The sequence below is a fragment of the Tachypleus tridentatus genome, chromosome 10, assembly GCF_004210375.1.
Source record: "Tachypleus tridentatus isolate NWPU-2018 chromosome 10, ASM421037v1, whole genome shotgun sequence".
Taxonomy (NCBI): domain Eukaryota; kingdom Metazoa; phylum Arthropoda; class Merostomata; order Xiphosura; family Limulidae; genus Tachypleus; species Tachypleus tridentatus.
In genome coordinates this window covers 141,438,823-141,463,279 of record NC_134834.1, presented here as the reverse complement: position 1 = coordinate 141,463,279, position 24,457 = coordinate 141,438,823, and the positions used below count along the sequence as shown (strand labels likewise).

At 34.6% G+C, this 24,457-nt stretch overlaps 1 protein-coding gene across 3 annotated transcripts in view; it reads left to right on the top strand.

Moving 5' to 3' along the window:
* mTor (serine/threonine-protein kinase Tor) overlaps positions 1-24,457 on the top strand; it is a 218,302-nt gene that overhangs the window by 53,393 nt on the left and 140,452 nt on the right. For all 3 annotated transcript variants that reach the window (XM_076464082.1, XM_076464079.1, XM_076464080.1), the window contains exons 13-16: positions 1,687-1,805; positions 9,785-9,878; positions 14,593-14,798; positions 14,906-15,028. In XM_076464082.1, the coding sequence (XP_076320197.1) occupies positions 1,687-1,805; positions 9,785-9,878; positions 14,593-14,798; positions 14,906-15,028 (542 nt within the window). The remainder of the gene's footprint in view (positions 1-1,686; positions 1,806-9,784; positions 9,879-14,592; positions 14,799-14,905; positions 15,029-24,457) is intronic.

Sequence of the window (24,457 nt, the reverse complement as noted above, 5' to 3'; positions counted from 1 at the left end):
TCTTATTTGTACCATTGTAAGTTGTAAACCACTTGGAAAAGGTGGATGTTATGTTGTGCTATCAAGTTGTTACCCACAAAAGCTACTGTGCATACCAAGTGAAACATTTTTTTAATATATTGTTATTTATTTAACCTAATCTAACCATTTAACTTAATGAGGTCCATATATTTACATTTTAGTTACTTTTGTAATACACAAAGAATAAAGATAAAAAAAACAAGAAATAAAGTACTTACCCAATTTTCTTTTTCTTGCTATTGATTGCCAGTGACATTTAACTCTACTTTTTTATACTAATAATAGTAATGCACTAAATAATAATTAAATTAGATAATTCACCAAAGAACATAGAACAATAACATGCAAAAAATTGAGAATTTTCCCTATCACAGTTTTATGGCTTTCTAACTATGAAACAAGAAGTGTTACAAAAATCACTCAATCTGTTTATCTTTCACATAAGAATAAAGCTTGTACAGTTCTCCATTCAGAAAACAGTGTTGTATAATACACCATTGAATTGATGAAAACCTGTTAGTTACAGATAATATAGAATTAAATGTAAAAGAGAACTACTAAAATCCTAAAAGAGGATGTTATAGGTAGGTATGACAAAAGGGTCTGATGTTCCACTTGATGGCTCTGTAACCAAACAAAATTGAAAGTTATAAAAATTATTGTTTGTCTGAACAATTATGATTTTATGGTGGCTAATTTATGTTTAATTTCATATTTATTAGAGATGGTGGATGAAATAGAGAAAAGGAGATGTCTAGAGAAATTATATCACTAGAAGAAATTCAAGATTTTTTTTAAAATACTGTCTTTTAAGATTAAACACTCAAACCTTGTAAACTATTAAAGTATAGATTAGATGCTATACTAATTGGTATACCATAAAAAGTAGATTTTTAAAATTTTGAATGTAAGGTACTAAAAACTTTGGCAGTAAAGGATACCCATGATAATAGAGTTTAGGAAACATAACTTGTATAAAGGACAGTTTTAAGCATTGCTTTTTTTTTCATTCTTTTGTCATTAAATTCTTAATGACCTAATTATATGCTATTTGCATACCCTGGTTTTGTGAAAGGTAATAATTGACTCATTTGTGTCTTTGAACTTAAATCCAAATGTGTAGAGAAAGGAAATGTGCCCTGTTTTAGGACTTTTTATACTTTTCCTTGAGCAAAACTTATAAAACAAAATAGCCCATGTATATCATCACAGTTTCCAGTTACAGACCAAAAAATTACAGTAACTGAAGAAATCAACTGGGAATGATGGCAAACAAAATTATATATGTTAAAAGTGGATATATTCCTTGTTTAAGGACTTTTTGTCACTGTTCTTTGGCAAGAATTATAAATAAAAAACTCATCTACACTGTCTCAAAGTTTCCTATTAGCATACCAAAAACTGTGGTAATTGAACCAGCCAACTCTGATTGATGTATGCTGAGATAAATACAAAATTGATCATCTTTACTGTAAGATGTTTAAGATTTTAGTTTTTTTGTTTGGTTTTGTAATAAATTTTTATTTATTAGTTTAGTGGGAGTACTGCATGTGAAAATCCAAAGTATATCAAACTTGTTGATTATCTGTTGTGAGTATTATACTGAATGGGTTTTTAATATCTGATATTTGACAAACTGGAACTATTTCTCTACCCATTTTCTAGGTCGGTCACTGATGCAACATGTAAGGCACTGTGCAGGGTGTTATCTTGCAAGTGAACACAAAGATATAAGGCTTGAAGCTGTAAGAACCTGCTGCAGATTGCTCTCTCCAGCTCTTCGGGTATGGTGCATTTAGCTTAAATGAGCTTTAGCCTTTCAGTCTAGAATATTGAAGTATTTGTGACCTTTTTATTTAATATTAAATCTTCTACTGTAATATCAAATTATGTAGTGCTTTAGAATTTTCATTATCTTGACTCTTTTTCACATTTCTCTATTTGTCTGAAACTTTCTTCAGATTTGAAGATTTATTTTAAAGATAGATTATTAACAATGTATATAAAAAACTGCTGTTTGAGAGTGCATTGAAAACATGTATAACTGTAATTAGCCTTTTTAGGTGTTTGTTAATTACCATTTTGAAAACCATTAAAAAGGAATATACAAGTATTAAAATCATCCTAAGTATTGCCACAGCTTAGGTTTACTTGAGATGTTCTTTTAGGTTATGTGAAATAAATCAAAATATTCTTTGTGAATCAAGATAAAATTACTTTCTCTTTCTTAGTATGTGAAAGCAGTTTTACAAGAGTGTCATTGAGAATGTTGTTAATTAGCTAGTCTTCATGTCTAATGGGACATTAGTACCTTAAGACAATCTAGTGGTGTGACTCAAGATGCTCTTTTTTTTAAAAAAAAAAGTGAACACTGATTATAATGTCCAGAGATGTGTGTCCACCTAGATGAAGTTCTCTGAAGTTTCTGCACTCCAGAAAGTTTTAAAGCTTCTCTGATACAGTTCTTTGACATACTTTTAGTAATATTTCAAAGAAGCAGGAACAGCAGTCTATCCCTTAAATTGGTATCAGGTATTTAATGTTACTCAACCTACAGCAGACTATGATTCTCTCCTCCATCACACCTCTTTAAGTGTAAAGCTTAACCAAAGATTCATTAAATTTAATCCCTATCATGCGCAGATGTACGTGTTCCTTTAAGTCATTGAAGAATTTATAAAAACTAAGCATTAGATTCTTATTTAACTGTAGTTATTTCTTTGCAAAGGTTTTCTTGTATTATTTAATAAAATACATTATATATGGATGAAAGTTGGAAGATCTTGTTTTTATTTTTATATGCAGCCAATTACTTATGGTAATAACTTTTTTCTATAGACTAATTAATTATAGCAGTAATATGCATGCACATTTGAGAAACTTTTTAAATTTCAGTAAGCTATGCAAAAATGAAATTAGGAGTAGGGAAGTGCAGATGACGTTACCGAATCCATAAGGAAGGGGTTAGGTGTAGATAGTATTATTCATTATACAAGGACATATATTTAGTGAATGGTTATGTTATCCTACATAGCCCTCTGTTGAGTTTAATACTGAACCTGATATCCAGGTTTTGAAAGTGCAACTGTATCTGGTGTCTCTTAATAGGCAAGTCAGTCAACATGAGTTTTTCTTCATAATAATAATATAATAAATTCCTCTGTAATGTTTCTGCAATTAAAGACCACAGCTGTAAATTGAACAGTAAAGTTTTTGGAAATTTATTTTGTGGAAATAAAGTTACATTTACCTTTTTTTTCATTTCACTTTTTTGTTTGTGTAATTTCTGTAAATAAATTATGTTGGATTGGTGGCTTTGAACTTGAAGAAATTTGATTAAATAAGTGAAAGAATTAGCAGTCATGATTACCCTTTATTCCCCGAGGTAAAGATCCGTGAATATACTTTATTATAAAATTAAATATGTAAATTTGAAAATTGTGTACAGTGATGAATAAACTAAGAGATAATTTATAAGATAGTTTGCCAAATCTCTTGTTACATATTTTGGGTTACTTACTTGTGTTGGCCAGCAGGTCACAATCCTCTCTGCCTTGACCCTTCCAATAAACAGGAGGTTGAGTGTACTTCTGCTGATGTTACTGGTGATCAGACAATTTCTGTGACATCTGTCCAGGCCTTTGTTGTGGCTGTCATGAGAGATGCCAAAAGGGGTCCTGAGGCTGAGAAATGTATCTCCATCTTCTGAGTGCAAGAGAGATTCTCTGATGCTCTGGCATGCTTATTGCTGGCACAAGAGTGTTATATATTGAGGAAAGAGTGACATCTGGTCTGTTGGTTTTGCTGCTGCTAGTTGGTCAGCCTTCTTATTGAACTTGATACCAGTGTGGTTTGGAACATACACAAAGTTAGGAGATTTATCATGGAGATAAGGTGCAGCTATTATCCACCCATCAGGTAGCCAGCCACACTGGATTTTCTGCAATACTGCCAAGGATTCTCAGACATGCCATCCAAGAGCTTGCTTGACACCATCAAGTTCCATCCTGGTGCTACTTGTGTACATGGTGCATGCTCCAGACTTCTCAGTTATGAGTGTACCATCCAGAAATGCAGCAAATCCCCAACCTGTTCTCATAATCTCTGGTGTGAATGAGCCGTCTGTTGCAATGATGAGATTTCCCTTCTGGCCAAGTTCTTGGAACATCTCCTGGCATGCTGCTTCTGCTGCACTTTGAGGCAGTTCTCTATAATCACTGTGGAACTTGACAATCACTGCAGGTTGGTATGGCCATTCCTTTTCTGCAGACCAAAGCCATGGAGGTCAGTTGGAAAGGGAATATGAGTTGCAGATCTTCTTGCAAGCCAGTGCAGCTACTTCAAGCCACAACTTCCTCTTTAGATGAGACCTAGGTGCTACTTCAAGTTTCATGTGGCATATAGAATATCTTTGTTGGTTGGATGGTTCAGCAGTGAGAGAGTACTTTCTTGCAAGTATGTGAAGTCTATGCCTTGGAATTTGCCAAGTCTTGACAAAGAGTATGGCTCTTTGTGATGTTTGCCTGTCCTTGATACTTTGGAATCCAGTGAGATGTTGAAGCACTGACACTGGAGTTGATTTGGTGCAACCTGTGATGATCCTGAAACATGTGTTCTGCATCATTTCCAGCCTTCCAAGTTGATTGTTGCTGAGTTGTGCCAGAGGCAGTGCATAATCAACCACTGAAAACACAAGGTTTCTGTACAGCACATTCAAATGACATTCCTCAGCATGCCTGCCTGCTGCAGCATGAAGGGCATTCATTCCTTTTGTGACCCTGAGAATGACTCATCCACATGCTTGGAGAAGTTCATTTCCTGTTAAACACAATGTCCTGTGTAATTTCTGTACCCCAAAAGGATGGAATGGGAATATTTGATGTATCAGCATGGTTGTTGAATGTATGGAACAGTGCTTTGACCTTCTCTGGATTAATCAGCATGCTGTTATCTTTACACTAGTCTCTTATGTTGTCTAGCCTGGATTGAATCCTATTGTGATCATTTCTGTAGATGTCCCACTTGTGTGAATCAAGATGCTAGATCGAGGGTGTAAATGTTAAAAAGGACAGGTGACAGAGATGAACCCTGTAGAAGGCCAGTGCTTATAGTTGACCAGTCTGATCTCCATTCACCATGTTTCATGATGACATGGCACTGGCTGAAGTGACTGACATAACCCATCTGATACACAAAGTTGGAGTCCCAAGTGCAACATCTTGTCAGTGAGAAAGGAAGTTGCACCCTATTACAGGTATCTTCAAGAGCAACTGCTAAAGTGTTCTCCTTCCATTCAAAACCAGACCACATTTCTGCTGTGAAGCTGGTGGCATTGATCAAGTTTCACGTTGAGGCCTGTATCCTCCAAGACCATCAGGAAGCAGGTGCTCAACGTGTTTGGTGATGTAGCAAGCAACAATTCTCTCAGGGATCTTTCCAATAAAGTTTTGTACCACAATCATATGATATCCCTTGAGGCTTTTGCAGTCTTTTCCTGGCTTTGGCACAGCACTTATGAAAGCATCTGTCCCAGACTTCTGCAATGACTCCTGACTTCCAGCTCTGTTCATAAGCCTTTGCTAAGCTCTGGATTACCTCTGTTAGCAGGTCTTTAACATTCTTGACAGCAGTGCCATCTGGTATGAATGCTCCTTCCTTGCTGGACCTGATGGCATTCATCACACCTTCCATGTTGAAGCACTGCCAGGGCTCACTCACTTTAACCATCTCTTCAATTTGATTTCTGACCACTGTCCTGTGATCCTGGTCACTGTGACAACTTTGATTGATGAATCTAGCAAGAAAGGCTTTACCTTGGTCCTCATTGGTGAGTAGTACTTGTCCAGAGTTGCTGTACAAAGTGGTTTTTCCAGAAGATCTCTGAGCTTTCAGTTTGTTATGGAACTTCCAAAACACCCTGGTGTTGAGGTTGGACTTATCACATAACCTATCCCATTGAGCTTTGGTTCTAGCTGCAGTTCTCTTGAACCTTGAGGTGGCATGGTTACATTCAATTCTTAGCTTGGTGAAGACTTCCACGTTAGCAGTGCCCCTGGACTGCTTAAACTCTTTCCTTTCTGTTCTTTTCTTTCCATGCTGTATCCATGTCAGGATCCCACCAGTTTAGAGCATTCTGGCATGTGATAATGGTCCTTCAAGGTTTCTCTTTCCTGATCTTGTCCTTGATTGTAGTCCAAGCCCCAATTTTGTCCCTCTGACTGTACAAGGCCTTTTTCCTTGAAGGAGTGGCATGGTGGAGCTGGCAAAAGAAGCATACCTCACACAGTAAGTGGTCACTCGTAACTTTGTAGCTCCTTCTCCAGATGGCCAAATCCTTAGCATCTCCATTTATCAGAGCAAGGTCAATCACTGTATCAGGGTCCCCATATATCTCTGCAAGCCTTGTAGGTTCTCCAGGGTTGAGGATGCAAAGATTTAACTCAGCAAGGGCCTCAAACAGTCCTAGGTCATTTATGTTGCAGCCCATGGAATCCCAGCTGGTGTGGCATAAATTGAAGTTCCCCACAATGATAAATGGGCTATAGTTGAAACTCAGGTCCTGAAGGAATTCCCACACTTTATCACTGGGTGCACTATCATAAGCCATATAAAGGTTGGCCATGGTGATTGGGCTGGGTAGGGTGATGGTCGGACACTCTCACCAATTGGATTTTTCTGTTGTGAGTGTTGTATGCTTGGTCATCCAGATGTTCCACTTTGATAGTGCTATCTATCTTGCTAGTGTTGGCTACTCCACTATTGCCTAATAGTTCATCTAAAGTCCATCCTTCCAGATCAAATTCAATGTTGTCTTGAATCTTGGTCTCCTGCAGAAGTATCAGGTGAAATGCCCCAATTACATTTCCAAGATAGGTTTGCTTCCTCTTAATTCCCTGATATTGCTGTATGAAACCATGAGATATTTCTTTCTCAATCTTTCACACTAACCAATGAGTTGTCTCTTTCCAACTCTATTCCTAGGCCTCTTCTTTCTTTGACCTCTTACTCCTCTCCATTATTTTCCTGTTGACCATTTGGGTCATCTGTCCAGGTGCATGCACACCATAGCACTGGCCAGCATCCCCATGGGCACTAAGCGTTGAGTTTATTGTATCTGTAGGTGACAAGTTACTGTCCACTTGTTGAAGCACTGCTCCTAAGTCCCATATGCCCAATGAAATAGATAGACAGTGACTGGTCAATGCCTGTTGCCCAGGGGCTGTCTGGGTTAGGTGGGCGGTGACTGACCAATGGTGCTGAATAGCAACCCCACCATTGTAGACGACCCTTGGCAGGTATCCTTTGCTGATATGCACACCCTTAAAACTGGTGACTGCCACCTACCATGTTAGCTGGTAGCAGCATCAGCAGCTGGAGTGTCCTCTCTAGGACTCAAGTTGAGCCTTTGGTTGTCTAGAAGACTTATCTTCCTTGAGAAAAGTCACTTCTCCTTCTTTCTGTCAGGGCCAGTCCCCTTTGCCTTTAGATAAAAATCTTAATTTGCAAGGTAGCAGAACTATTTAACCCATACTTAGGTCTTGAATGGTGGGTGTCAGGGCATGTCCACACACTGATGGGCCATGCACATCACACCTCTGGGAGTTAAGATGTTTAGAGATCCCTTGCAGTTTAGCCTGTGGCCGTGAGGTACCCAGTTACTGTGTGTTGCCACAGAGAGGCACTGCAAGAGTCTTGGTGCAGGAGAGGTTCTGTATTGGCAGAAGGAGACTTAAGACCTGTAAGCTAGCCAGCAGAGACAGCTGAAAACAAGAATGTAGAAGCACTACACTAAACTACACTATGCCCACTACCCCACTAGTTGCATCATTACACCCTGTGGTAGCACCACTACCAACACATGTTTGTTAGTGAAATAAAGACCACTAGGCTAAATGGATACCTGAAACCCTCCTCCTGGTACTCCTTTAATAACATTTAAATGTTCTGTGCCATGAATTATATATTAAAAATATGTAAAAGTAACTAAAATTATTAGAAATGATGCATCATTTTATACACTTCTTAAGAAAGAAAATCAAATTTAATGTAATTATTACTTCAGAATGATTTTAAACTTGTATTGAAATATATTTATCTCACTATTTACTGTGTATGTAATACATATTTTTTTTAGCTTCACAGAACTGGTCTTTATTTTTATAGCTACGAAATTGGATACATCCAAATGCCTCCTCTTGGCTTACCAAGAAGTCTGAGAGCTCACAATGATATGAATAGGATTTCAATGTTTGTTTTGATCAGAGCAGATAACTCACTGTGTAGACAAACAAAACTTCTATTAAAATATAAATAAAATTGTTGTTGAAATTTTATACCTCATTTTAGGTTACTTTGTGTGTAATCAATGTTCTTTGAATTAGTCTTCCATCAGAATTTATTACATTGTGTTTTATTTTCTAAAACAAACTTGAATTTCTCTGAATAAAGTTCCATGAAACCATAACAATAATAAAGAGATTGTACAGTAATTATTAAAAGAAAATTTCATGTTTCAAATGAGATAGAATGTTAACAAAGTATTAAAGACATCTTCAAAGTAACTATCATTATAGGCACACTTCCTTAAATTAAATGGGTAATGCAGTAGGTATTTATACAGGATCCTTCAAGAAAAAGTGACTAGAATTATTTATTATAATAAAACCATTAATTAAGAATAAATGTAAGATTTCATGGGATGATGAATGCTTCAAAAAATGAAGTTTCTTTTTTATTTGACTGATTATATCCTCTGGGAATTTTTTATTATTTATTCAGAATTTATTTGTTTATGTAAAATTATAACAAATAAACAGTTTATAATATCTTGGTGTAACATGTGTACAGTAAGCTTAATAACTGAGGTCTTGATCAACTGTCCTAAACCTTGCAATTTTGGCCATGGTTTTATACTGACTGCCTCAGTCCTGTACTTTTTTCTGTCATGGTTTGATATTGACTGCACTCAGTCTTGCACTTCTTGGTCATGGTTTAAAATTGACTGCACTCAGTCTTGCACTTCTTGGTCATGGTTTAATACTGACTGCCCTCAGTCTTGCACTTCTTGGTCATGGTTTAATACTGACTGCCATCAGTCTTGCACTTTTTGGCCATAGTTTAATACTGGTTTTGGTCAACCTTCCAATTCTTGGTCATCGTTTGAGTAAGTTTTAGCTTCTTGTGACTAGTGCTTTATTTTTTTTTCTGCATCAAACTTAACTGTGAATTAACATCAACATTCATGTATAATTACTTAGTTGTACTTAGATGTAAGCACAGTTTTCTTAAAGGTTACATGGAATGTTGTGACTGCTTTTAATTTTTGTCATCTTTTTAAATCACAAACATACAATATGAAGTTGTAAGACTCTTTTCAGCTTCATTATGGCAAAATAAATTAGGACAACTTTCACAAAGAAAATTTGTCAAATACTAAACTTGTGAAATTTTTGCATATTTACAGTTTTATTTTATCTCCAATCAGAATACATTTTTATTGTCTTTCTTTCACAGTTGCCCTGAATAGCTGGGTTTTAGATCATTGAATAAATAATTATTGACATATATTCTAACTTTGTGTTTTATTTCTATGGAAAAATTAGGGTAAAATAATTTTCATTACAGTTTACTTTAATGCTTTTTATAGTTTGATTTAAGAACATCAGATATTTTACAAATGTTTGCCAGTCATCCAAAACAGTAGGTAATTTTAACTTCAGGAACTTTAGGTCTCATTAGGACTATTTTTGTGTGTGTGTTGCAGAATATGAAAGAAAGTGGAAGATACAGTGCAACACTAATGCATACTGTTCAAGATGTTCTTACAAAGCTTTTGGTTGTAGGAGTGACAGATGCAGGTAGGTAATGTTGAAAGATATTCCTGACTGAGGTGTAGGTTATATAAGGAAATTGCTGGTGCAGGTAAATCTATAAAGAATTTACTGAGACAGATTGATATTATAAGTTTTTAATGTAAATGTATTTTACAAATAAAATACAAAAGAAAGGGGTAATGTACATGGAAGTCACTAGTGATTTGCAAACAATCACTTACTGGTGAAGGTAAATATTACAAATGTTTTTAATGTTAGGATTTGTAAATAGGTTATTGAAATAGGTTTGATTGTACATGCTTCTGTGTAAGAAGAGAGTTCTATTAAGAATTTATTGATGCATGTAGGTTACATAAAGAAGATGTGAATACAGTTACATTTTATGAATAATTTACTGGTGTAGTAACAGTTGTAATAAAGAGATCATTGATGCAACTTGGTTGTATAAATAATTTACTGATGTAGGAACAGTTGTAACATATTTGATGCAGGTAGGTTTTATGAATAATTTACTGATGTATGAATAGTTTATTGATCCAAGATCAGATGTCTAGGGAACATTATTATGTAAGTTGTTTAAAACATTACTGATCATGCATACCAAGACTTCATAAACTAGATCACATCTCTAGTTAAGTTTGCTCTAGAAAGTGTTAAACCTCAGATTAGGTGTTCATGTATGTATGCTTAATTTCATTATTTCTGTGTTAATGCATTAAATACAGTGCTGAAAAGCAGTGACTAGGTATGTTATTCTTAAAACCAGTAAATGCAAGAAACAGATAATCAAAGTTAAGTTTAGCTTTAAGCTATGCCTATGATTATATGATCTTTAAAGTACATGATGAATATTTTATAATCGGTGGAACTGAGGTGTACTGTAACTTTTACTATGAGCCATTAATTGCTCGAAACAGGAATTAAATTCAAGTCATTTATAAACAAATTTGCAGTGCAGCTAAAAGGATTGTATTTCAGTGCTTACTCTTAATGTTAGTTTTAAACTTGTCTCCAGCCTAATACCTTCTTAGTTTGGCAGCTAAATACAACAAAAGGAACAGTGAAAACTTTAATGTTTCTGAACTTTACAAAATATCAAATATGTTTGACAGGAATCTAAGTTAAATGAGAGTAATAGTATGATGGCAAAAACAACAAATTTTGTGTGTGATGACAACAAACATTTTTAATTCTTGAACATTTTGGAATGTACTAATTTTCATCTCCAGTAAGCTATATTAAACAAGATATTAAGTAAAAAAATGACTAAATCTTTAAAGATCTCACATTTTGTAAGGATAAATTAAAATACAGAGTTAAGAGATAAGTCAGTTACCACTCCTAATATGGGTGGATGGGTGACTATAAAGCAGCTATATTGTAGCTTTTTAAAATGTACATGTATCTCCACAAAATTTTCCAGATTTTTTAATTAAGTTCTAACATATTTTAATTAAATATTTTCTCTTGAATGTTTTTTGTTTTTGAATATTGACTATCCAACATGAGAGGTAATTTTGATATTAAGATTGAAAATGCATTTATGCCTCAGAAAATTGTCAAATTCCACATGCAAAACTGCTATAAACTCCAGATAATTATCAAGTGTATTTTTGAGAAAAAACTTCATATATTATTTTCCGTATTGTATCCTTGTATGGGTTTGGTCAATTCTACAGACCTCACAACCACTATGAAACACAAATATAAATTCGTTTTTGTAGAATTACTAGAAATTATAACACAAAAGCACAGATGTTTAGTCTAAATAACTTACACCTCAACATTTTACATGTGTAAAAAATTTATTTGATTGACCTTTCAATAGTGTCTTCCTAAAGTTACAAAAGTTGAATGATATAGCACATGTATTTGTATTACTCTATCCAATAGTAAAAAACTGGCTTTTGCAAATATACATTCATAAAATAGGAGTTCAATAAAATTTTGATCGCAAGTCTACAAACATAGGAGGACCTGTCTTAGTAAAGTTAAGAGCAGTTTCATAGTAGTCACTGATTTAAGAATAATTAAAACTTGTTATCTACAGCTTAAACTACAAATATTTAAATCACCATTCAATATTCAAAATCTGTTCAGGCCTAAAGACCCATTACCTTCACCTATGCATCCTAGGATTGTATATGAATACACATGGTGGCTGTAATGTTAATTGCACTTGCAAACGTATGGGGAGTATCAAGCAGAAGTGAAGAACTGTTAAGTTTTCCAGACTCCACAATTAACAAACATGGTGAAAACAACAACCACTCTGTTTTGATTACAAATTTCAATCATCTGTATCATCCAGTACTGAACTTTTAATTAAGATAAGTTTATCTCTCATGAAGGAATTTGCAACTTTGCTTCAGTTAAGTGTTTTTTATTAACTTGTATAATATTGTATATTACAATTGTTGCACTATCCTATTCTTTATTTACTTGATCCCTTTACTCTGAATTTTAATTCCTATTCAGAAAACTTTACCTAATATCATATTTAACATAGCTTGCTGAAAGTGGAATATGTACATTCTGAAACATTCACAAATTAAATGTTTGTTATCATCACCCACACATATCAGATATTTGCTGTTGATGTCATTGTACTATTATTCATCATGTTTTAGCTTCTTGCATCAAATTCAAGGACTGACTAAACCATAAAGACCCTTAACTTATGTTTCAAATCATGATTGTTCTCAGCCTTTCACGTGTAATCGTGGAAGAAAATATTGAATAAGATCAATACATCCTTCTTCTCACTTTTGGTAAGACTAAACTTAAATTTCTCTTTTCTTATGAATAGTTCAGATTGCTCAGAAAATCACTGAGTAGGAGAGCTATCCTCTTATTGTCCTTTCAAATATATGCTACTTGCCAGGAATATTAACCTCAGTTCGAAACAAAAGCAACTTTCCACTTTGTTTTAAAACTGAACTTTTTTTGCAAACAAAGTTAATGAGGTAGCTAAGACTCAAGTTTTTTTTAAGATTGCTGTCTTAAGGAAAGTATGCTTATCTCGGTTTTAACCCTACCTTTTGATATCAGACAGCAATATATGCATACTTGGAACTTGTTGGTTAACCAGGTGCCAGTGCTATATTACATCTATATGTTAACCTATTTTTTGAAAGATATAACTTATGCTGATGACTTCAAACATTTCCCATTCTAAAACAGTATATATGGTTATCCTGCTCATTAGTATGGCATTTCATTAACAACCTAATAGTTCTAGCTTATAATTGGGAGTCTTTCCTAATATTTTCAGTTCATTGAGTATATGATATCCTGCTTATAAATGTGAATTTAAAACAGTAAGATTACACTGATTTTGTTTCAAAATTTCTGTGTATACATACTGGGTATGTTACTCCTTTGCTTTACGCCTTGTTTTCATGCTGCCAAACAGTTTATTGTGAAACAGTCTAATTGTGAAATGTTGTTCTAAAAGCCATAATTCTATCAAGTTATTTGTTTATATTTTGACATTCTTATTTTTTACATTAGCTTGTACATCCTCAAAAAATGTTCATGTCAGGACTGTGTGGGCCAGTTGGTTTTTTTTCTGTTCTGTTATTTTCTTTATTAGCATAGTATTATTGTGGTCTCTGAAGTGTTTATTTTGTATGTGTTTAAAGGTAATGGAACTAATTACAGGCTGCACTTCAACATATTGAAAAAAAAAAAGTAAATCCAACCATTAATCAAATGTAGTTGTAAGTTATAAAATCTTGTGAAAGTAAAGAATAATCTGGTAATGAACCAATTCCACTATCTACTACGTATAGTACTGATTAAGGCCTTTTACCTAATAACAGGGCTCATCAGACCAACTGGGATATGACAGGCATATTAATGGTCTGGAATTATTATTAATTTTAATTACTTGAACAGCTGTTTTGGTGTGAACTATATATGTTGATGAACTGTAATGTTTATTATTTTGCTAATGTTATGAGTGAAAGTAAAGAATATAATAATGTGTAAGACTTGTAGAATATGCAGTTTTTAATTATTTTCATTAACTCTGTAAGTGACTATGCATACATTTGCTTTTGGGTCTGTAACTTTTTTGGTTACAGGTCCCTAATAATGTACAAGTCTTGCACAAAAATACCATCAGTGCTTTAATTAATTACATTATAATTTCTGTAAGCATTTATTGTGTATTTTTCTTGAAAATGAGTGATTTAAGCCAATACTTTTTGGAACTTGTCATGAGTATATTGCAACAAACAAAAGCACACAATAATCAATATAATGTAAATTATGAACTCCCACAGTTAATGATAAGTTTTCAAACAAGTTAGTAATTAAGAGGTTAAACTCTTTTTTTACTTCGGTTGTTTTTGTTCATTTGATTTATAAGTTTGTAAAAATAAAATGAAATGATGTAAATTAATGTTAACTTACAATTCCGTAAATTATTTTGACATTACTACCTTGAATTTAAATTTGTGTATAAAGAGAGTTGAAATTAGATTTTCAATAACTTACCTTTATTTTTAATATTTTCAATAGAAGGTTTTATTTATTTAAAAACCAAAAGTAATAACTTGGTGTATGATAATAATTAAGATAATTATATATTGGTTAATTTTTTCTTATTTACATTTATAGTGTTTGTTCAAATTTGATTATTTGGTCACAAATTTACAAATGTAGAATAGGAGTTATGGGTACCTGTGACTTTAAATTTTATTTTGAGGGGATGTTTATATTTCTAATGTAGATCCTGATGTGAGATATTGTGTTCTTGCATCATTGGATGAAAGATTTGATGGACATCTTGCTCAAGCAGAAAATCTGAATGCTCTGTTTGTCTGTTTGAATGATGAGGTATTTGAAATACGAGAACTTGCATTATGCACTATAGGAAGACTGAGGGACATTAATCCAGCTTATGTTATGCCTTCCCTTCGAAAGGTTCTTATTCAGGTAAGCTGGGATACTGACTTGAAGTGTAAGTTAAGCAAAATGCCAAAAATATAGTATTTATAGTAAAAGAATGAAAACTTACATCCACTTTTATTTTTCATGACTAGATACTTACAGAATTGGAACATTCAGGTGTGGGACGTAACAAAGAACAAAGTGCCAAGATGCTAGGACATTTGGTGGCAAATGCACCTCGTCTCATTAGGCCCTACATGGAACCTATTTTAAAGGTGAGAAAGTGTTATCTTTCTTAAAGCTTGTAACTCTGTGCATACTTCATTAATATGAAATACATCTCTGAATTTTTTACTTATGAAGTTATTGAAATGGAAAACTTAGTTTTTGAGTGAAAAGTGAATTTGCTTTAAAAATCAGTATGGCTAATTTACATCTTACTGAATTTTAAACTTACAAAATTCCATAACCTAACTTTGAAAGAACAGTAGAGCTGAATGATTAGTGTAATTTGCTAATTGATTAATTGCTGGTCTTATTGATTACATTCAACTAACAGATTGTCACATAATTAAGCTTTTTATTTTCAGCTAGTTTTTCCTTTTCTTTGTACTGTTTTTCCAGTATACCTTTCATTGCACATATTTTTCAGTGTTCTCTTCATTTAATGTGATAGACATTTGGCAGTTTCTGTTTGCTCAATTTATAAAAAGATAATTCTTTGGCAAAAGATCATTATGCTGGTCAAATTTTTGGCACAAATGTTTTTAAACATAATCTTAACATTTCCTACTTGGCAAACTGCTAATGTCAAGAAGATCATGTTGTTGCCATTTTGTTTTTGTTTTTTTAAATATCTATCACCACAGGCATCCTTTACTGCACATCATGAAGATTTAGTAACTTACATATAAAATTTTATTAATTAGTACAGCATAAAATCTTAGCTAATAATTCATATTTAATAATATAAAAGTTTTAAGTACATAAATACAGTGAACTCCTTGCATTCAAAGTCCACTGGGGATAGATGCATTGAGGTTACTCCCCATTCTATTTTGAATTTGTTGTGAGGAGTTATTGTTGAGAGGGATTTGAAGAACATACCTGTGTGAGAGATTCTTGTTGGTTTGTCCATCCAAGAAGCTTCTGTAGTGGAATGTATCTCCACTTGCAAAGATGGAATTGCAATGCCAACCAATATCCTAACTTTAACATTTACATCATGTCCACCTGCCACCATCAAGGTAGGTTATCTAAATTGCAAGGTGCAGCTGTTTGGTCACTGTAAGACGCCATATTATGGTTCCTTTATGTGTGCTCGTTGCAGTGGCAGGGACCATGATTACTGTTAGTGAAAAATGGATTCTCATTGTGCTAATTGTAGTGGCTTTCACCTCTCTTGCACAGGTGGGCAGAGGAAAAAGAGATAGTGTTTGAAAACAGTTCACATTTCTTACCCTGGGGCTTGAAAGTTACTGCCCAACACTCCATCTCGGATGTATGCTTCTGCACTCCATACCACTGTTACAATGGAATTGCAGATAGATCTCTCAATATCTTGTACAGAGTTGTTTTCAAACCATGTGAAGAAGCATTTGCCCTCTGTGGTTAAGAGAGTTGACAAGTCATCTATCGCCACCATTCCTTCCAGTGGCTCCCCAAATCTGCTTCCTTTGGCTCCATCTTCTGGTGTTTCCTTGGGCCCATCATCTTTTTTGCCCCAAGATGCAAAATGATTATTTGTTCATATCTTTAGTCATTGGAATATTTATATACTGATAGAGACCTGTCCACTTGACCCAGGGCAGGATCCATGAAGCTCAATAGACCATCTAGTAAAAAGAAACTATATGGTCAAAAACAGAAGGACTCTCTGTCCAATTCTCCTTCATATAAGTAAAAATGGCCACTGGAAATGTTGAGGTTTCAGTTATAATTTGGATGAAATCAAAGCACTGATTAATTCTTACCATCTTGTATTTTTTCTCACAGAAAACTTTTCTGAAACCTGTTAACACAGTCACTTTGTGAAAGTTTTCTTTGTATAGAAATAACAGGTTATGTGATGGACAGGTGCTTCAAGGGGTGGTACTGCTGGTTGATCAGTATGTACCCACCCTATCTTTCCCACTTGATACACCCCTGGAGGTTGTAGCCATCCTTGTTTCCTTAGATAATACTATCACTGTTTATTATCTATACCTGTCTCTTGAAGAGATGTATGATTAGTCAGACCTTGATGCTCTCATTGAACATTTGCCATCTCTCTTTTTAACTCTGAAGAACTTCAATGGACATAATCCCCTCTGGGGGGTGGTGCTGATATTGATGGAAGTAGTAGTTAGAGCATATGCTTTCGGATTATAACCTTTCTCTCTTCAGTACTGGTACTTATACCTATTTTCATGCAACTAGTCAGTCTTTTGTTGCTGTTGATCTCATTTGCTTCACTTCACTTTATATTTTTTTGGGGATTGACAGTGACCCACAAGGCAGTAATCATTTTCCTATCATACTGAGGGATATACAGTCTATGGACAATGCCACCTGACCCTCGTACCATGGTGGAAGCTGAACCACACCATTTGGTCTTCAGTTCTGCTCTCTCAGAACGTGATCCTGCCATAGTCTGTAAACCATCGATAGATGACTGTGTGGCAGCAGTATTTGACTGTATTGTCCAAGCAGCTGCTCCATCTATTTCTGAAACCTCAATATGTTTCCCACTGTATTCTCGTCCATGGTGAAAACTTGCTTGCCACATGGCACGGAAGGTTCAAACACAGGCCTGGGATACCTTTCGCAGATATCCCACACTTTTAAACTGCATTGCATTTCAGCAGGCTTGTGCACATGCTCAGCAGGTAGGACATCAAAGCCAGAAGCAATTTTGGATTAAATACACTTCTAGCATTTCTTCTACCACCAGTTCCAAAGTTGTATCAGTCAAGATATGGGAGGTCAATGGGTAGTATACTTCTGTTACCCCTTTTGACCTTGTTCTCTGATGGTCAGGAAGTTGCTGGTGCCCAGAACATCATTGATACTTTCAGCAGAATCTTTTCTCATGCACCTAGTACTTCTCTCTCAACCCCCCATCTTCTTAGCCATCAAGACTCAGACAGAATGATCTTTTTTCTTTTTGGGCTGATTGTCTCTAGGACTATAATTGCCCCTTTACACGGGTGGAACTCAAGCTGGCTCTTCATCGGTCTGGCAATACATCAGTTGGACCTGATGATATACACTACAAGATGCTGTACCATCTCTCTCTCCTGCCTCTTTTGCTATTCTTCTGCTTGTTTTTAACTGAATCTAACAGGAGAATGTTTTTCCTGATACTTGGTGCCAGGCTGTTGTCTTTCCTTTTTCTAAGCCTGGAAAGGATTTTAACATTCCTTCAAACTATTGTCTGATTGCTTTGATGAGCTGTCTCTGTAAGATCTTGAAGAGGATGGTTAATGCTTGTCTTGTTTGGTTGCTCAAATCCAACAACCTTCTTTCGCCTACCCAGTGTAGGTTCCCGATTAAAGCTCTCCACTGTGGACCACCTGATTCGACTTGAAACAACAACCAGGGAAGTCTTTCTCAAGCAACAGCATCTTGTTTCTGTATTTTTTTACCTTGAGAAAGCTTATGACACTACTTGGAGGTATGGCATCCTGAGAGACCTCTGCTCACATAGGTTGCATGTCCATTTGCCCATTCTTATTAAACATCTTTTAATGGACATGCAACTCCATGCCTGTGCGAGTTTGACACTCTCCCACAGAAGCTTTGAGCCCCTCATGGTTGTGTTTTAAGTGTCACACTTTTTATTATAATGATTAATGCCATCAATGAACATCCCCCTTTAAAGTTGCAAGTAATTTCTATGTTGACGACTTCAACATTTTGTGTCATTGAGCATGAGATTCATTGAGTGGTAGCTAGAGACTGCTCTCAGTTGTTTACTGAAGTGGGCCACAGTAAACAGTTTTCAATTTTTTTTCTGTAAAACTGTTTGCATGCACATCTGTTGCCAATGGGGTATTCACCCCAATTCCAAGCTCAATCGCAGCGAAGTTGTACTTCCTGTGGTCCCTGAGGCAAAGTTCTTGGGACTTATCTGTGACCATGAGGTAATCTTTATTTCACACATCAAGCAGCTATTTGTCAAGTATACAAAGGCAATGAACATCCCCTGTATCATCTCTTCCATCTCCTGGGGAATGGATCGATATTCCATGTTCATAATCTATTATGTCCTTATTTGATCGTAACTGGACTACATGTCTGTGGCTCTGCCAGGACATCAGTGTTGAAGATGTTGGATGCTGTTCACCATCAGGGGCTTTCTGCACTTTTCCAGGGCATAGTATGCACACCGAGTCTCATGAACCACCTCTATATCTCTGCTGTTTGCAATAGTCTTTACTGTATGCAGCAGAACTTCAATCATTATCACAGTATCTCACCTGGGATTGTTTCCCTTTCTCAGTGGGTCATGTTTTTTCAGAATAGATGGTCTGTCATTGCCCCTTTTGGCTTTCATATCCAGGCACAGTTTGCTGATTTGGATCTGTCCTTGGATGACATTGCTGTCTCCACTGGTCAGCCCATCCCACTATGGCTTATAAACATCCCCAAATGTGATCTTTCTTTGAGTCATCTGAAGAAGGCTGATACTTCCAATTAGAAGTACCACCTTCTGTTTGCTGAACATCTTTTGAGCCATCCTTATATTCCCATTTATATGGATGGTTCTTAATCAGGTGACTCTGTGGGTTCTGCCATGTTTTGTTGATTTGGTGGCTGCACACAAGATCCCCTCTACAGTTTGTGTTTACTGCTGAATTATATGTCACATCTCTTGCCCTGGATCACATAGAAGTTATGCAGTACATGAACTATTCTGTTTTTACTGATCCACTTAGCTCTCTGCTAGCTCTGGATTCTCTTCATGTTAATTCTCACCCTGTTCTCATCAATATTTAAAACCAACTGGCTAATTTCTTTTTATAATCTATTTCTATTCAGTTTTTCTGGATACCGGACCACATTGGCATTTGCGGGAACAAGCTCACTGACATCACAGCTAAATCAGTTTGTTCTAGTGCTATCACAGCTTTGCCTGTCCCATACATGAACTGTGGTCCTGTGTTCAAGACTTGGCTTTGTACCAGTTGGCAACTGACTTGGAGTGAGCAACATGATAACAAACCTTTCCAGATAAAACTTTCTATTGGACTTTTCACCATCTTGTTATCATAAGGATCAGAAGGCAGAAGTTGTCCTAGCTAGACTGCATTGGTCTCTGCTTTGTAGTTCATTGTTTTCTTTTATTTCGGACTGATGCACCAATGTGAGGTCTGTGTGACACTCAAGTCACAATAGCCCATATTTTACTGATGTGTCATCATTACAACTGTGAGCAATGGCACTATTTTAAATATATTTTTACCATGGGTTCACCATTGACATTGGACAGTGTCATTGCAATTGCGACACTGTCCATCTCAGTTGTGTTTTTTAAAGTTTTAAGGAGGATTAGCCTTTTAGCTTCATTTAAATTTTTAATTCAAAAATTGGACTGTTTTGTTTTGATATGATTCCTTTTACATATTTTGATAACTTTACTTTTTTTTAATTGTTTACTGATACTATGGTGCAGATAGCCTAGTTGCTTTGTGTCAAACACAAACCAACCAACCTTTTTGTTTAATTCTACATTATAGAAATCCAAGGTTTTCATCTATATAACAATCTATTATTTTACATTGTTTACTTCAAGTGGGTTTCTTGTCGTCATGAAAGGAGAATTGTCAATTTCACTGTTATTACAAGCTTCTTTCCCCATGGGCAAGGTAATAAGTAGACTGGGTGATTTTAAAATAATCCTCGTCTCATAGTTATAAAGCCAGAAAAATTTTGATAGTTATGAGAAACTGATTTTTCCACAGTATTATTTCAGAGATGCCAACCATTATGATTTGAGTGTAATTATTACGATTTTGGTGTATACATTACGACTATACGCTCATACAGACAAATATTACGACTTGTTGCAACTCCCAAATTATTATATATTATTTTGGCCTATACAATAAAGTGATAAATTGTTCCCCCCAGGGCTTGAAAGGGGTGAAAAGAAAATTTCTAGTGAGATATAAATATATTTTTTTATAATAAAAGACATAGTCCAAATGGCTACTTGCAATAATCATGTTTGTGCTTGAAATAATAAAAAAAATATTTGTATCTCCGACGTCTACCAATAGTTTGAGTGTGGTGCTTCTCCATACTGGGTACGTGGGGGAATCCATTGTTATGTCATCATTGCTTGTCAGCCAATCAGCGCTCGCGTAGATGGGTATTTCTCGTTTTCTAAGCAGCATAGAGGCCCAGCATGGCCAGGTGGGTTAAGGCATGCGACTCGTAATCTGAGGGTCGCGGGTTCGCATCCCTGTCGCACCAAACATGCTCGTCCTTTCAGCTGTGGGGGCGTTATAATGTGACGGTCAATCTCACTATTCATTGGTAAAAAAGTGTAGCCCAAGAGTTGGAGGTGGGTGGTGATGACTAGCTGCCTTCCCTCTAGTCTTACACTGCTAAATTAGGGACAGCTAGCATAGATAGCCCTTGTGTACCTTTGCATGAAATTCAAAAAAACAAACTAAGCAGCATAGAAACACCAATGCGATCGTTCACAAGATGGAAGAAAAGAGGCCTCTTTCACCAGATTGTCTTGTTTCTGGCAAATCTAAAAGGACTAAAACTGTGAATTAAAAATTTAGGAAAGAGTATAGTGCAAAATATCTGGTCATTGCATCAAAAGTCAGTGACAACCATGCCTTTTGTACAGTTTGTCACATCGATTTTTCTGTGACGCATGGTAGGATAAACGATTGTTCCAGGCATACAAAATCAGCATCTCACCAACAAAATGCTGAGGCAAAGACAAAAATGATGCAGATAATGACATTTATGAGTAAGAATTCAGAATATGAAACCATAAATGCAGAAGTAATGTTCACGAAATGCGTCATTGCTCATACTTTACCCCTAGCTGTAGCCGATCATGCAGGACATCTATTCAGAAAAATGTTCCCAGACTTTGATATAGTGAAAAAATATGGTTGTGCTAGAACCAAAACTACAGCCATTGTACAAATGTTGGTTTTGTGAAGATGACAAAATGATTTCAAGCATGCTTACTAACAGTGTTTACAGTTTAGCCACAGATTAATCCACAGACATGAATGACTCAAAACTGTATCCATATCCAGTGGTTGTACGATATCTGTACTGGCTCTGTCTAAAGTCATTATGCTCAATCATTTGAAGTAGTTGGCATCTCTGTCATTTTATGTTGTTTGGTGCATTACTTAATTTAAAAAAAATATTTAGTGTATTGCTCTCAATAACATAAAAAAAGCAAGATTAAATATCATTGACAATCGACAGCAAGAAAATAAAAGATTAAGTACTTTATTTTTTGTTTTTCATGTTTATTCTTTATTTATTATTATAAAAGTTATCATAATGTAAGTGTAAGGAACATCATTAGATTTGCTAAGGTTAGATTATGTAAAGTAATTAATAATAATGATAATAGAATAAAAATGTTTCACAAGGCACTCAATACAAACAGCCTCATGAGTATTGTGGTTCGATAGCATAACATAAGCTGCACTTTCACCGAGTGATTTACAACTTATAATGGTATGAATGGTAGTTAGATATGGTTCATAGGACAATAAACTTTAATTATAAATAAATATATAGTGTTAGTTTTAAAGCTGTTTAGGATAAATGTAGTTTCATATTACTGTTTGAGGTTATACTAGAAAGAAAATGGTAATTTGATTATTATTTTTTTTCTTATTACCAGGTCGATCAAATTTTGATAGTTTTGCAACGAAGTGTGTTTTTAATCTTAACATTAATTTTGCTCTTGAACCTTTCAAAACAAATATTAGATACATTTGTGGAGTTTTATTTTTTTTAGTTATACTTTATTCAAAAATATGACCATGTGTGAAAAACTTACAATGTTCACACTTTTCTGAAGATATATACATACTATGTTAAAATTTAATAGTATCAAATTATAAAGATTTTAAATGAGTACAAATGGATAGTGATTGGTCAGATCGTCGGAGTCCACTCTAAGAAAGCTATATATAGTAATCTTCCATTGAACTTGTGTAAATTAAATAATGAAAACATGTTTTTACTATCAATAATAATAGTAGTAATGGTTTTATTTAAAGTGCATAATTACAAGGAAAAATAAGTAAAGCCAATTTACATATATATTGTTTCAACAGGATAAACAACAATAATATTCAGTGAAATAAGGATTTGAGTCATCAGAATATTTTGCCATCACCTGTCATACTCACTAAATCTAAACTTTGCTGATGTCTTTTTTGAAATAAATTTCTGTAGTTTTAAAACTGATATAATTAACACCTAAGACCTTTCACAAAGTAAAATAATGTTTAAAGAACCAGAAACATTCATGTTAATGTCTTCTTTATCTAAGTCTTCAAAAGATTTCACTTCATACCTTGTTGGTGTTATAGGAAATTTCATTAGGAATTTCCCATAAATCTGAACTGCTGTGTATTCTGACTTGAAAAGGATAAGTTTGGCTCTATTCATTAATATTTAAACTTTCCCTGTACATAAATAAAATTAAAACTGTATTAAGCTCATTATTTTGATATTACAGCTTCATCAGGAGCTGTTGATATCCTACAAGTTCATTAACCCACTTATATTTAAATTGGAACACTCATTCATAAATCGAACATTTATACGCATGTTTTGAAAGCTCGTATTATTTTTAAATAAAATCAAACATTCCTGAAGTTGTATTCTTAAGACAAATCAAACTAACAATGCTAAATAAATAACATTTGTAAAGCAATAAGTAAACTATAAGTATCATTGGATTTAGAATGGGATAGATTACTGTCTAAAACCTCTCTTCACATTTGGTTTGGTAAGTATATTCTGTTTCCCAAGTGATTTACAATTTATAGTGGTATGAATAGTAGTTACACAGTTCAAAGGACAAGAAACAATATTTAATTATGAACTGTTACAAGTTTAAAGCTATTTAGGATGAATGAATGTGGTTTTATGTTGCAATATGGAGTCATTCTAGAATGATAAAATGGGCAATTTAAAGATTTATTTCAAGTTTTGTGTGTGTGTGTGTTTGATTAACAGGTTGATCAAATTTACAATCTCATGTAGAGATAGAGTACAGAAAATAACAACTAAAACATAGTTTTACTGAAGAAAAAAATTAAAAATGTATTTAGGAGGTTTTAGGGATTACACAGAAAACATTTGAAATTTTTGAGGTGAAGAAAAGTAATTTTAACCTTAACATAAAAGTTACTTCACACATGCACTATTCAGGACAAGTGCTCAGTATATTCATAGACAAATCTTTATTTTTGTTTATTAATTACTTCATTAAAAACATTATTTTTTGAATGTGAAAAACTTGCAAAATTAACTGAAAGACTGCCAAATTTTCTTGATGTATCCACTGTATCAAAAGTTAAAAGTATTAAATCTATAAAGACTTTGAGTAAACAAATTCAAAGAGGTCACGTTGTCGGCCAAACTGACTAAGCCCATGTTGAAAGTTAAACAATTTAGAAATACCCTCAAAATCACCTTCACTATTGCAAACCATG